The 16198-nt window shown below is 36.3% G+C and overlaps 1 protein-coding gene across 1 annotated transcript in view; it reads right to left on the reverse strand.

Annotated features, from left to right (window-relative positions):
- GABRG3 (gamma-aminobutyric acid type A receptor subunit gamma3) overlaps nucleotides 1–16198 on the reverse strand; it is a gene marked incomplete at both ends in the record, with an annotated part of 302814 nt that overhangs the window by 271678 nt on the left and 14938 nt on the right. The window contains one exon of the mRNA XM_082278418.1: nucleotides 14644–14711. Within this exon, the coding sequence (XP_082134544.1) occupies nucleotides 14644–14711 (68 nt within the window). The remainder of the gene's footprint in view (nucleotides 1–14643; nucleotides 14712–16198) is intronic.

Here is a 16198-nt window from a genome sequence, read left to right on the forward strand (position 1 = left end):
AAGGTATGTAGTAAAACTAAGATTAATAGAAGTATTTCACCAAAGACAGAACTATACCTGCACTTGACACAATACCAGTGCAAGATGCCTTTTAAGTCTCAAAGCTACTTTCACTGGAAAACCCAGAAATTTAGGACTGTTTAAGAAATCAAAATATTTTCTTTAAACAGCAACAGGATCTTAAGCCCTACCTAAATCATGCCTCATTGCAGAAGAACTTACACCTCTTGCTGCAGGCAGAAGAAGATCATTAAATGGCACCAAGTCATAGTGTTGATCAGTTGTGTACAGAATGAACACCACCTGGAATCCCCCATTTTCCAGCTCTCCTAGGAGAGCCCATAACATTTGTAGCTGATGCAAATTTACAGTAAGAAAACAGGCACTTAAGGATATGGTAAAGAGAGGAAATATAAGGAAAATATAAGGAAATATACAGTAAATATAAGGAAAGTCCAGTTAGTATGAAAGTCCTTTCCATCCACTTAGCTTTAATATGTGCTTAAAAATACATGTTGAATGTGCTACCAGACACTTATCTGTCTTATCTTGTCCTCAGCTCCATCAGCCACAGCATCACCTGTCAGTTGAAGGTGGTGATTGTCATGCTCTGCTCTGCACTGGCACAGCCTCAGCTTGGGGCATCACAATATAAGAAAAATATTAAACTGTTAGAGAGTGTCCCAAGCAGGAGCACAGGGAGGTTGAAGGGCCTTGAGATGAAGCCGTGTGATGAGTGTCTGAGGGCACTTGGTCTGTTCAGCCTGGAGAAGAGGAGACCGAGGGGAGACCTCATTTCACTTAAAACTTCCTGATGAGGGGAAATGCACGAGCAGACTCTGATCTCTTCTCTGTGGTGACAGGACTCGTGGGAATGACATGAAAGTGTGTCAGGGAAGGTTTAGGTTGGATATTAGGAAAAGGTTCTTCACCCAGAGGGTGGTTGGGCACTGGAACAGGTTCCCCAGGGCAGTGGTCACAGCACCAGCCTGACAGAACTCAAGGAACATTTGGACAACACTCTCAGGCACATGGTGAGATTCTTGGGACTGTCCTGGGCGGGGCCTGGAGTTGGGCTTTTGATATCCTTGTGGATCCTTCAAACTAAGGATATTCTGTGATTCTATGGTCTTCCCAGAAAAGTTTTATCATTGTTTCTGCCTCTGAGACTAAGTCAAAAGTTCACAGAACGCTTTAGTTTGGTGCTTGAAATGAGGTTTTCTCATTTTTTGTTAGGTTTTGGTTGGTTTTTTTCCCCAAATAATTTCTATTAATTAACATGTAATGTCCTATGATTTACTTTCAACACTCATTAGTTCAGTGTCTACTGAACTACTGTATACCAGGACACAGAGCGTCAAATTAGCTCACTAAGGTAAGGAACATCCAACTAATAGCCATTTTGAGAAGTTTGCTATAAACATCTTGTCCCACATCATACTACATTTTCTTTGACAGAAGCAGGACCCAGTTCCACTGGAGCAGCATTCTGCTGCTCCAACCTCAAGGCCCTCCTATTGTGTCCCTATGAGCACCTGCTTGTACTACAACAAGGAAAAAACTCCTGTACTAAACAAAGAGCCTCAGATCAGAGAAACTCTGTGTATGCTGAAGGAGGATCTATTTTTGCAAAACCATGGTAGACTACCAAGAAATGCAGGACTGTTATATCATGCCTGAGTACAAGTGAGAAAAAAAAAAATCAACCATAACTTTGGCTTTTCAACTCCCTCCTCCTTGCTGCTGCATCACAGCAAGATCACTAGGAGCACAGAACATTGCTCTTTTACACCAGCTGCAGTAGCTCAAACGTAAGCTCTCCAGAAAATCTGGCCCACGCTCACACTAAAACATGTACATCACAGGTGGAATGAGAGACTTAAGATGATAAAACCATTTTTTCTCTGCAGAGCATGTGCAAACAGACTTGCAGGCATATTTTCTCAGTGACAACAGAATGCATTTCTGACACACAGGAAATGTCTTCCCACCTCCAAAGCCTTAAAATTTAGTGTCCTTTCTAACCTCATGACATAAGAAAGTTTGGTGAAAGGTGCTTGCTTTTGAAAATGAAAAAAACACATGTTCCTATATTTTCTTCAGAGCCAAACCACTGTCTGAACTGCTTTTGGCAAAGTTTTGCAATATATATCTGCTGTTCTTTACAATACTCATCTGAAATACAGTATTTATAAAGAAAAACACTACACAGATGTTTAATTAGATTATAACACCAGCCCCAAGTACTTATATCCTTATTTCACCATTTTTATTTTAGTTTTATGATCCAAGATAGTTCCACAGGAACAAATTACTAGATAAAGCTAAAATTGTCTACAGTTTTCTATGTAAAACTGACTCTGTCCTCCCTCTCATTCTGGAAAATGCTCAGTTGAAACAAATGGAGATTTAGCCCATGGACAGGCTTCCAATTCTAGTGAAAATGGAAGCTGAGCCTTTTAAAACTCCATTAGAAACAAAATAATCAAAAAGCACTTTCAAATGCAGTTCCTGACTTTAGCTTCCATGTGATACTTGGTATAAATCAGATCATTTATTTAGGAGCTGATGGATTTTTGGCATGTTCCTCGTTTTAATTTAATTATGATTTTGACCGCTAGTTTGTTTGCCATTTTACTCAAAGCATTTTACAAAGATCCTTGTAATTCTAGACCTATGAAGAGGTTAAAATGTGAGAGATTCTGTTATCACTGCCTATATATTTGTACAGGCTGAAATATATTAGCAACAACACACAAAAAACCAATTCCATATGTAAGAGATGGTGCAATATGTAGAAAGAAGCCACATTCCTAACACTACTATGTCAGCAAAAATTTCATGTATAAATCTGGGCTAAACCAAAGAATTTACACAAGTTGACCATTCAATGTATCAGCTGTCGTTATCTAGAACAATCACACAATACCAGTTTAGCCAAACTTTTGGAAAATCCAGAAGAAACTCCCAATCTGCCTCTTTCCAGTTGGCTAACCTAGCTGTGCCACAATCTGTCAAAAACTTTGTGTGCTGTTCCACTTAGGCAGCTCTCAAAATACAGGTCCAGTTTTCTCTTTTTTAAGATATTCTCCCAGGCTTCCTATATTTGTTTTCACTTTCCTTTTCTTTATACCATTTTTACAGTACTATCCAGATGGCAAAGAAATGCTCAGACCAATTTACATAAATACAGTTTCAGACAACAGAGAGTTAGAGAACACATTGCAGGGAAAACAATAAAGACAAACAAATTTCAGGTGACGGCAATCAAACAATCTTGCAGTCTTTTTTTTTTTTTCCTAATATACTCTGCAAAAGAATTATATACTAAATTATAATATTATGCAAACTAAAAACTCCTAGTATCTAACCTTTTAATCTGGAAGCAATCACAAATACTTTAGGAAAAAAAGAAATATGAAAGCAGCAGGCTAGCACAGATCACCACATTTCCATTTATATTGATGAATTCAACCATTTATGTCAGGTGAGAAACTGGGTCCCCTGTGGAATTGAGATCGCAGTATCAGGCACCAGGCAGATCCTTTGCTCTGCATACATCTCATATTTGTTTGGCCCCATGCAGCACAGAAGAAATTCCCCAATTTACAGGTGTTTCACTTTGCACTCTCCACACAGTGCACATTCAAAGAAAAGACAGAAGGCGGTGAGGATCCAGTATGTTCTAGTGCCAAAATCAACTCTGGGTAATTTTAGGTCCTATAATTAGACTCTCAGTGTGGAATATTTTAGGAGAACATGGCTCAAAATTATGCCTGGCATAGTTCTGTTAACTTTCTGAGAGATTAATTTAGCTCTTTTATTGTTTATGCTGTTTCACACATTGCATATAGGTATCAGAATAAGTCAGAAACGGAGACAAAATCATTGACTGCATTTACCTCAATCACTATGTATGCCCTAATTGAATCACAAGCAAAAATGATTGCATGAACTGAATTTATCCAAAATTGATAGTCTGATTTCAAATCAGCATTGAGACTACATTATTCTGACCAAACAATATAGCTTGATAGCTCATCTCAGTGTCTAATGAAGTAACGTTTGCATAATGCATGAATCCAGTTTAGGAAAATTGAAACTTCTTTGCCTTAAAGATGGCCAGATGTTTAGTGAGCATGTGCTCAAGGGACAATTTCACCCAGAGTAATGAAGACCAAGACTGAGATAGATAAGTAATACAGGAGGAAATTTTTTATTTCCATTTGCAGTGCAGCAAGTAGTTTGGCGATCCCAATTCTTCAGTTACTAGGAGTAGTAAAATTAAGCAATTGGCACTTTTGGACAAACAAAAAAAGCTTTTTTTTATTCCAATATAATAATCTCTATAAATTGAAAGTCTAGGACCATACCTTTCTATAATTCACAGTTTTGTCTGCTTTTTAATTTGACCTCAATCTATAAGTCTTCTAGGTAATGAAAAACACATACTGTGCACTCTGCAGCAAATATACTTCAGGGAAATATCCACCTGGAAAGCCATTTGAAAGCATAGAGCTGTCAGAGTCTGATATATTGAGTGTGTGCAAGCAGATGACAGTTATTTCTTCATCTCAGCTGACACATTTTACCAAACAGGAACTATCAGCCAAAGCTCACTATCCCTTGAGTTCACTAGCTCCTGTTTTCAAAAATGATTTTGAGAGGCAAGGTCTGAAAACAAAGGTTACTTATTCTTATTGGGTAAACAATACAGGTGGAAAAAAATCATAAAATCTTGTGCACATGCGTCCTTTTTCTCATCTGAGAGAGCCATTGCAAACTTCTAGCCTGTCGAGATAAACATGTTCTGGGTAGAAATAAGATTCATTAATCAACAGACAGCAGAGAGAAAGGTTAGTACATACAACTGAAGCAGAAAAAGATGCAATAGACAGGAAAGGTGACAAGTAGTCACCACTTGAAGAGATTACCAGGAGCACAAGTACAGTCACAATACCAATGTCACTTTTGAGCTTGTGCTTTTCCATGTTCAACAGGATTATGAAATTTAATTTCCAGGATTCTTCTTTTAAAGGATTTAGTAATCGCTCTTGAGGAGAAGGACCAGGAGGTCTGAAATAGCATGGCTGTCTTATGAAATGTTCTCAAAATAGTATCCAATCATTTTCATCCTTCCTCCTCTCTTGCAGTTCCCTTTGCTGTATCACATTTGTTCTGTTTCTTCCATACAGTCCTCACAGGAACTTTTGGCTTCATAGAAGAATAGTAATACAGAAGCAGATTACATGACAGTGTAATAATCACTGTGTCTATGCCAACATGATGAAGAGTCTCCAAGACTTTTTCTTCATAACTGCTGGCCTAAACTCCTTCCTTCAAAGATTGTTATTTTAAATCTCAAATCAAAACAGATAAAACAGTCCCATTATTATGACATATTTTTTTGTTTAGACCAAAATTCCTAAGAAGAATACTTACCAAAATCATACCAGATTTCTTCCGGTAAGCCAAGAATCATACAGATTTAATCTAAATTTCTAATCTCATCTTATTCAAATATTCACTATCTATGCAAAGAAAATCTCAGTGGAGCTGATGTAACTATTTAACAACCATTGTCATTTATGTTAAGCTAAACACTGTAAGAAAGAGCTTGACACCTTCATACCTTTATGAACCTGTTGCAATTTTCATAATTCTGACATGACAAAGAGAGGGCTATGTTCACAAAGGTATGAAGGCTAGGTATTTAATACCTCCCATGACTAAGTTCCTTAAATACTTTTAAAAATTCTGTTCTCCTTGAAAAATATGCCAAAGCAATTGTGAGAAAGCAAGAATAAGTTATCCCTGCTCCCAAGTCTCCCAAGGAATGCAATTTCCCAGATAAACTGTGGGGTAAGCACAGGAAACAGTCAGAAAGAAAACCAGCAGTTTATTTGGTTTAAAAATCTCACAACAGCCTTGAAAATTTATTCTCCTAGACCCCTGAATAGTTTCTGTATCTTTATCATTTATAACCTTAAAAAACCCTCAAACAGCAGTTAGTAAAATTATTATAATACCATTAAAATGCCTGTTGCTAGTTTTAAAGCAGTGACTCCACTTTAATATCTGAGATGTTTAACTAAAACATATCCAAAGCTCTATGGTCAAAACTATCTGCTTCTGTGTAGTGTGCAAAAAACTAAAAATAGTTACAAGAATAGCTTCCTCTCACAAAATTTCTTCACTTTCAAGGGTTGCAAATGTAATTTGTAGAAGTAGGAAAAGAAGCACAAAGTTTCATGAGGGGATAGAAGTTTTAAGTGTAGAAAACAGCTTGCCCAACACAACACAATATGTAAGAGAACCCACCTGTATCTTATAACTCTGATGAAAAGTAGACATAAAAGAAGACTGCGGTGGAAAGAACTTTGAGGAAGAAAGCTATGAAAACGTATAAAGAACCTAGAATATCGCTATTTTTTACCACATAAAAAACCCTTTTCCAGACCAAGAAAGCAATAAATTAGGACAACTTTGATTTAAAAAGAGGAAAGTATACTGTGTTAGCAAAAGCATGGAAGTGCTGGGATACAGATACAACCCTGCAGGCTGTGGACATTTTTAATTGCAGAAACCAAGCATTTGTATTATTCTTCAGTTCTGTGTAGTCATTCAGCAGAAATACCTTGTCTGTACCAGAAAAAAGCATATCTGAGAGTTCTTAAGAGTCAAGGGACACCATGTTCACTAAAAAAGCTTGAAGGGAAATGTAATACAATTCTCTAAACCTTATTTTTCAGCAATCTGACAGAAAGGAAATTATGTCTAATTAGATGGATGACAAGTTCTCTTGTTAAAAAAAAAGAGTAAGGTAGGGAGGTTCTTCTGGGTTTTGCTCATTGCAACAATGGTGTGGAATATGCCGATCATTGCTCTGATATTCAAATGATGCTGATGAGTATTCATTCTTTACAAACCAAAAAATCTTACAGAAAGCTGAAGATGACCTGTGACCCGAGAACAGTTTACAACCCTGTATTCACTTACTTCTTCCTAACTACCAAGCACATTTATAATGCTGCTGGAATTGCTCTATGGATGCTGTGATGGCTAGGTCTACATTCCCAGGGAGTTATACCATGAAGTCTTCCAATAACTTGTAATTAGTACATCTCTATTACTTACAGAACAAATCAACAACATCCATTTGCTTCCTGAATAAATCCATCATTGAAAGAACTAAGGAAGACCAAACTCTCAAAACCATGGTTTAAATTAGGTCAATATCGTTCAGGAATCCAATAAACAGGTCGACACAAAAGTAATTACTCTTTCATGGAGCAATCATGGAAAGCTGAAAGTCTAAAACAAAGTTGATAAACACTTGACCACTCAAAAATGAAATTGATTTAGGCCAAGAGATTGTCAATTTACCCTAAAGTAGTTCAATACCCTACACAGAAATTTAGTCATAGTTTTTCTAAACTTACTTTCCCAAATGTTGGCGATAAAGAACGTGAAGCTATGAACAAGAAGGGCAACTACTTTCTAAAGGAACTTTTACACTGAGTACACTAATTCTAAAGCCTAAGGCCTGCAGGCCCAAAAAAGAGGTTATTGAAGTGGGCGAAATCGAGCTTTAGAAACTGGGGCTAGGCTGGAAAGGAGTTTCTTACCACTTTTTGTATGAAGGCTAATACACGACTTCAAAGAGAAGGTACGTGTTAGATGTTGTCACACTGTTTATCTATGGAAAAAAACATTTAGCCTAGCTGCTCTTCAAATCTTAATACCCACTACTGAGCAGATGAGACATTTAATTTTCCTATCTTACTGAAATTAAACTGCTCATTTGTCATACACCTTTTGAGACAACACTAAGGCTAAGTCCATCCATACTTGACAATTTGCTTGAATTCTGATAAGACAGAGCAGCAGACAGAAGACCAGTCCATTACCAAAGATTTGTGACAGAATCTATCATTTCTCCAAGAAGTGAACTGGATTTCATGCCAGTGAGGTAAATTATGGCAGTATGTATCTTACCGCTACACATCACAGCACAAGCTTCATTGCAGAAAAGTGAACATTATTCTAGTCCATCCCATTGCACCTCAAACAAGGGCAACATAAGGCCTTTATCCAAGTCTGTATCTCCCAGGCCCTGTTTTAGTCACACAAAGTGAAGCCCTAGAGAAGATCAAATCTAGAAGCTTCCAAGGTGATACGTGAAAAATTCAATCCATGTTCCCTTTTCCCCCTCAGCTTCCTCTTTTCCAGTCAGTTTCACTTTTGAAATTATATGAGCCTCTCAAATCATCACTGATGGAACAGAAGCCACAGATAGATTCAAGTTTCATTTTATTACTGCTACCTCCCAGAAACATTTTCATAGTGAGGCACTGACTGCCAGAGCTTAAGACAACAAGAATGAGCTTGTACACGAGGTGATTTTGATTTATCAGAAAAAAATCCATTCATCTTAAAAGTTTTCTATAATGCATACATATTTTTTATCAAGAGAGATCCAAACTTGATGACAGTATATAAATATGCTCTAGAAACAAGCACAGTAACCTAATCATAATCTAGCAAAATGTTCAAGTGTATGATTAGTATCTTAGTCGTCATAAACAAACAGACCTCAGACTAAAATTTAGTCCAGTACATGAGTGTTCTCTTAGGTCACAGAGCAAAAATGATGCTTGTAAAATTTGCAGGGAAAGATACAAATACCCCAAGGCGTTCCATTATTTCAGTGATTATCTGAACCCATGAACTGGAAAACTCACACTCAGAAATAACTGAAACCATCTCCCTACACAATTGCTTTATAAATAGATTAGGTAGTGAGATAAGATAGTGAGATAGAGTTAGAAAAACACACTTCAAGTTAACAATGAGCAAGGCATCAGTCTCGTGCCCAAACAGTGACTTGCACTATCTTTGAGAACATGCCCATAAAGGAAATACTTGGGGGTATTTCACGGTGGGCAGAAAATGGGATGAAATCTGGCTATAAAGTAGCTTTGCCCTATTATGGAAAGATTCACCAGGCTATGTTTCTATAATTGCAGATGTTCCAACAATAATTTTAACTATCAAGCAAATAGACAAACACTTAAAGCATGCAAGAAATACAGGCTTAATTGTAAACTTTGAACAGTATTTTAGACAAGTCTCCAGATCAAGACTATTCTTTTAAATATCTATATTGTCTAGTGGAGAAGCAAAACAAGCATGTGGGGACTTTGAAACTTAAGTTCAAAGAAGTCTACCAATACATTAAGGGGTAAAATAGTGTAAAAATTGCTTTTATCTTAGAACACTTAACTGAACAAATGGGAAATATAGTACCCATAAAGATATTTGACATAGCCTAGAGAGTGGACACAAAAGAATGTAGTGATGAAATACATAAAAGAAACACTCTGAATTGCCATTTAAAAATACTTGAGAATAAGGAGATGACCGTATATCCAGCATATAACCAATTACTATTTTTATGGACAGGTAAGTACAGTTGATAAGGTTGCTTCTCACACTCTCTTCAACTTACTTTCTGTACAGCTGTGTTAAAATGAGATTCCAGTTGCAAAAACCACAGAGGTGTCAAATTTTTCCTTCAATTGCAATTTGTGCTGCAGCCTCAGATTCTTGTAGCTACTCAGTTAACCCTGTATCTGTGAACGCACAAATACACAGGTTTTGATGCCATCGAGGTTTAATAGTCTATGTAATTTTACCATGTTTACCTTTCTGTCCCACAAAACTACTTCTGGGGGATTTTTTCTTCCCCACTATTTATATCTAGTTACCAATTTGTATATTGGTCTCTTTCCCTTTTCTATTCTTTTATTGACAAGCCAGTATTGCTTATCTGTAGAAAACCAGGCTACAGTAAGCCATGCTAAGACTGATGCCATGATGATTTTTGCCTTTTCTTTTATGCCCCTTTTATACCTTTTCATAACTTTTGTATTCTTAGTGGTTTTTTAGCCTACATTCTTGGACTTGTTTGTCAAGCTAGGAGACGAAACATTTTAAAAGCTTCGTAGTTAGGGATCAGAATGCCCCAGACCCCAAGGTCCTCTCCAGAATACATTCTGTAAACCAAGATAGAACCATCCAGGGGAAGGCTCCTTGGGGAAGGAGGCTCATTTAAGCCTTTCATTGGGGAATTTTTGATAGATATGCTAATTAGTAAGACCTATAATGTTATACTTGATCTATTGTGGGTGAGCATTGCGGTGTGCACTGAAGTGCATTCGACCTGGACGTGTGCACCTAAGGATCCTTAAAATAAATACTGAAGTAAAACCCCTTTTTCTCTTCTAACCATGTTTGATTCTTGATTTTAAGACCAGGAAAAGGCATCAAGACTATGTTTTATGAGGCAATTTATAAACTTTTACAGCTATTGACAAGAACAGGAGGGTTGACAAAAAATGGATTTTAATGAAAGATCATATGCTTCCTGGACACCATTTGGAATGGAAAGTACTTAAAAAAAAAATACTAAACACAGACAGATATATAAAACTGAGTGATATGGAATTCGTACATCTAGTCTACAATATAAAGCATGGGGAAAAAATAATAAAAAAAAAAAGATTGCAAATGAATCCAAAAATTTAAAAAATTAATTAAAAGAACTCATTTAGAAGATCCCTAAGATTCCCTAATATAGGGGAAGAGTGTTCACTATGATTACAGATATAACGAAGTTTTTCAATAAGAAAAGGTTGAATTAAAATCTTCTATCCTACAATCCAAGGTCTCTAATGACACTGTACCTTGAAATGGCAAATTGTAGATTTCTTTAACTTACTTTATTAAGTGATAAAAACCAAGACAAAGAGATAAAATGTGCATATAGGAGCATATAATTTGGCTCATAGCATCCATTTGTCATTTACTTTTAAATAAACCAGTTTTTATATCCTTTAAATGAGTCTAAGCTCACATCTTATGTTTTTGATAAAGGACAGGCATCAAGATATTTATACTTATGGTGGCTTTTATTTATTAAAAAGACATCCTAAAATTTATGAATGGGCATTCATGCATCTCGGAATCTTAAATTTCAAAATACTCATGTATAACATCAATAATTTCTACCATTTCATAACATCATGCCATAACTCAAAATGCTGAAATTACTTCTTTAAAGCTACTGCCACTTGCAACCAGTTCATGATTCAGCCTGTTTTTCCTTGTCTGTTACTACACAATACCTACTTCTTCATATCAGGTCTTTTAAAACCATGACCCAAAGAAGTCTTCCATGTCACAGACAATGGAATAATCACCTCTGTCTATTCAGAAAACAAATCTCTATTGTCTTCATAAAGATATTTCAATGATGGGTCTCTAATAGAAGAGAAACCACATTACTCTTTCACAATCCTGTTGGTTTGATTTTTTTCTGGAAATCTTCAGGTTTATAATAGACATATTGAAAGTACCTAGAAAATGAGTCACTGATACAAATTTTAGGGGAAGTGGCAGAAACTGTCCACAAAAAGTACAGAATGCAGGGTTAGCCATATATTCCTGTGGATTATGCCATCATTGTCACAGAACACTACCTCTCCCTTGACTTGAAGCCTTTTTGAAGGGGTTCCCAACATTTCATCCCCTTGTGGCATTTACAGACTCAGTATAAAAGGATTCATTCTTTCTTGTAGTCACATAAAATTCATCTGAGATTAACTTTGTTACAAGTAGGTGTCTAAAAGCAACTTTTTCCTGACTGTTAAAGAAACAGTTAGATATTAATATTCATAGTCAAGTCTAACCATAATTACAACAGTTAATGACATCTGAAAAGCTTTGCTTTACAAAATTGGCTAGAACATTCAGCTGAACACCCATTGAAAAAATATCTTAAAGAAAATTATTTCCTAGGTTTCACCCACTAGATGAAAATCACTGATGAAAACTGATCAGAAAATATACATGCGGAGTTTGATCTCTAGAGAAGCTCCACATGATTTTCGCTCAGAAGTGCTGCAGACTAAGAAAAAAGTAATTGAGCCAAGGTCTAAGTTTGGAAGTACACAGCAGGAAAGTCTGCCTTGTACGTGTTGATCTCACTCTTGAAATAGAAGAGATGAAAATCAATGCAATCATCATTCTTTTTGCTCAATCAACCACCACCTTACCGAATTGCCTGGACAGAACAGCTCAACTTTTAATAATAATTTAGGGGAGAAAAGTCAAAAGTTCCTGTCCTGTTGAGAAAAGAGTATAGATGGATTCTACCAAGAATCGCCTTTTATTTTCTCCTGAAATGGGATTTTCATGCACATTCCTGTCCCTTTTAAATTTCAGTTATATGACAGGTATCAGACTGAAGATGGTTCCTTCCTTCCTCTTCCTTGGACACAGATGATTTCCAGCTACTGTTTCTGCTCAGCTCTTTGTGTACCCGTGCTTCAGTGGTTCACAGTCTACATGAAAAACTGCTTACTTAAAAATAAATAAATTATTATTTTTAATTCCAAAAAGTCTTTGGTTTTTTTCTTCCAGTAGACCCAATCAGGGCTACTGAATACTGTAGCCAAACAGCTGAAATAACACAAGTGTGGGGAAAAGAAGCTTCTCAATCACTTGTGCCATTGGAAAGACAAGCCATCACACAGCACAGTGGCTTGTAGGTTTGTGAGGAGGACTTGCCCTCTTCACTGTACATTTGAGACTGCAAGATCATTGCTGCTCTCTTATGTATGTTTGGACAAACTCCAAAGTAACAGAACAGAAACTGAGCTTTTGGACAAAGGTTTGCTACATTTGAGTGCCTAATGTCAATCTCCTATATTGGTAATTAGGTTTGAGAACAGAAATAAAGTTCAAAAGTACCAAGCTAGTTCAGACTCAGTTTCAGTGGGATATACTGTCCACAAGCACATCTGAAATAAGGTCCATTTCTATTCAAAAGTTTAAATATAGCTTTAAGCAGTCTTGAGTTCTTAAAACTTCAGATATCTAAATTTTATATTTCATCATTTTATTTATCATTCTGCCCTTACATATTACACATATTTTTCTTCAGCTGTGACCAAGAAATATCTCAATGCCATGCACTCATTAACTACCCTAACAAGACCATTTACTATAAGAGATACAATATGCATTTTTAAAACTGCTATTTTGGTACATCTATCTATCTTGGTGCCATAGGGTATCTTGAACTCAAAGTTAACACATAAATAAGACCCTGCTACAATAATCTTCCAAAACCCACTGATTTCTCCTATTAATTTTTCCTTCTTTCTACCTGAAGTAGTTTTGATCAAATGCTTTCTTAGTATTCCACATACATTTCCAGCACCCCAAAATTCTACTTACAAACTAATTCAGAAAGGCAAAGAGCAAAAACACATTGCCCCATTGCTTTTGAACAGAGTACCCATTCCTAGAGTAAATGGAAACCAGAGGACCTTCCAATAAATTGTTCTCTGGAGAAGTTGTTCTGGTAGACCATCAGGGAAGGGCAAGATAATTAGCTATTTATTAGTTCAAGAATGGAGCAGGTACTCCCATTGTTTGACATTCAGTGCTTGACATGAAATACCAATCAACACATTTCACAGTCATTGAATATGATGCCAAGTTGTTCACAGCACATAATTTGTTCTGTGTTTACTTGCCAGATTTTCCATTGCCAGGGTGCATAGGAGTCTCTGGCCACCTTATATTTGATATGCTGCAATGATTTGCCTTCTTTCATGCTTATAGGCAAAACCAAAGAATAAGGTTGAACAACCAGACCACCTTTTAAACCCAGGAGCTTTTCTTCCAAAACTACAAAAGATACATGCAATGCATTCATTATATTCTTACAGGAACATTGTACATGGCAGCCTTTGCATGGCATTGAGAAAAAGAGCCATTGCTTTGAAGAGGTTATTTTAAGATCTTTAAGTACAGTAAGATATTAACAAGTCCTCCATTTCCAAGTTGTATTAAGAAAAAAATCAACCTAATTTAAGAAGAGGAATAATATGATGAATCCAAACTGGGAAGTTGCACAAGCAGCCACAGCTATCCATAACCCTATAGCTACATAAACATTCAGCTTGCTTTCTAAATCTGAATATGTTGCTGCAGAACTGAGGAAAGACCTAGAGTTAAGACCATAACAACTGACCAGCCATAGGTTTATTATTGCCACACTATCACACTGTCTCTTTCAGTTTCTCCTGCCTTTACATATGCAGTACAGCTAGGTATAACTTCTTCAAAATTATACTTAGGGGGTCAAGATTTTTGGTAACTCAATGAAAGAAAAGTAACCACTGAAGAGATGTTGAATTCTAAATAAATATGCTGTTATTATTTTCATTAACTCCACATTATGAAGCTCAGTATATTTGATTGGCTCTTGAAAAAACAGCTCAAGAGTTTTCTTGAAAATAGCTTCATTTCATACTTTTTTTTTCCTAAGATGGTTATTTTACCATTGAAGATCTACCAGCATTTTTTGATAGACAACACAGAGCATAATATTGCTTGTAGGCTTGTTCTTCTCTTGATGAGACACAAAAACCAGAATTATAGCTGAAAATAGGACTAAATCAGAATCAAAACAGCTTATCACAGTGGTATTTACTGTCTTTTTCAAAAGCTAGTATTGATGCCAAGACCACCAATCCAGATAAAAATCTTTGTTAACAAGTCACTTACCATATTTATTGATGATACAGGACCAATGCTGTTGACATAAATGTCAACATCAATAACTGTTGGTTTTACTGTGGAGAAAAAAAAAATATTATTTTGTAGACAATATAAATAATCACTTTAAATACTTTCTTCCCCAATAACCAAAAGGTGTTTTTTCAGGTACAACTACTGAGAAATACGGATTATGTATTTTTAGGAAGACATGGTTCTATTACTTCTACCCAACAAAAAAAATTGCCATAAATTAAAACCTGTACCACTTCATTATCATGATTCCCATTTGTCTCAGCAGCAATTTGTTAAACTTTCAGTGCTAGGCAGGTAGCTCAAAGTCAAAAGATGTCTGCCAAGAAAGCATAAATAATTCAGCATACTACTTTTTCCCTTTACCTCAACATGCAGGTCCTTTAGCCTGTTTGTTCCACATCAAAACAATCTTCTTTCCAGATTTTTGCATCTCATCAGCCCTGAAATCATCCTAACTTAGAGTAAAATCTCTATGAAATCTGATTAGCTAAACCTAAGCAACTCTTCTTTCAATTTAGACTCATTCCCTTCAGCCCACATTGCCTTTTCATTCTTTCATCCAAAGGCTTTTGAATTTGATTTGGCTTAGTCAATGCACATTTCTCACAACATCTTCCATGTTTTCAGACTTCCAGGGCTTAATAAGCCAAGAAAAGCTCGGTACTCCTTTCTTTTGCTGAGGCCACTAGGATTTCTCTTTCTTTCAGCATCTTTGGTGTCAGGGTACCTGCTGGACCTTATTGAGCTACCTCTTATTGGTGACATAACCCAACTCTAAAATAATGCCACTCTTACACTGAAGACAAATTAATTTTTTTACTTATATTGCCTTTCTTCCAAACCCACGGGGTTGAGCTCTAAATTGAGATCTAAATTAGTGGTTTACTTTCTCCAGGGTTAGCTGACTCAAAACTAAGTATAAAGTATAAATGCTGTTTTAACCTGCATAGTGAGAAATTATGCAAACTTGCCCCTGGTAAGCCAACAGCTTCTGTTGAACATCTTTCTTTCCCATAGAAGCACCTTCTCTTCTACATGGTTTTCAAAAATCTCCAGAGAGTATTCAAATCACTGAAGTTTGGGAACTGTGCTGGACTTGGTTTTCTTTCACTAACCCCCAAGCCTCCTAGAATGAGGAAATGCAGGCATATCAGCCATTCAAAACTCAGAAAGCTTTCCTCTGGAAAGCTACTGAGCAGAGAAGTGAGGAACAGTTAAACACTGTTGGAAGCTTATCTCTCGTAAGTATCAGTCAATTGGTCTAAAGCCATCTAATTGGAACAAAGCTGAAGATAGACAGGAATCTTCTCATGTAAAGATGAATATTTTTTGCCTGCATCCCCCAAATTTCAGACTATCAATGAGGTGCCAAGTGGTTTTAAAGTACTTGAAAATTTAGATGGTTATGAAAAAAAAAAAAAAAATTGGCATACTGGCTTGTCCTGTAAGACTTTGGTATGTACACATCTTTAGGAAGGCTATATCCCCTGTTGCAAAAAACAGACATTAAACTGGGTACAAGCAGTGG

Source organism: Coloeus monedula (assembly GCF_965178545.1).
Source record: "Coloeus monedula genome assembly, chromosome: 3".
In the NCBI taxonomy this organism is placed as follows: domain Eukaryota; kingdom Metazoa; phylum Chordata; class Aves; order Passeriformes; family Corvidae; genus Coloeus; species Coloeus monedula.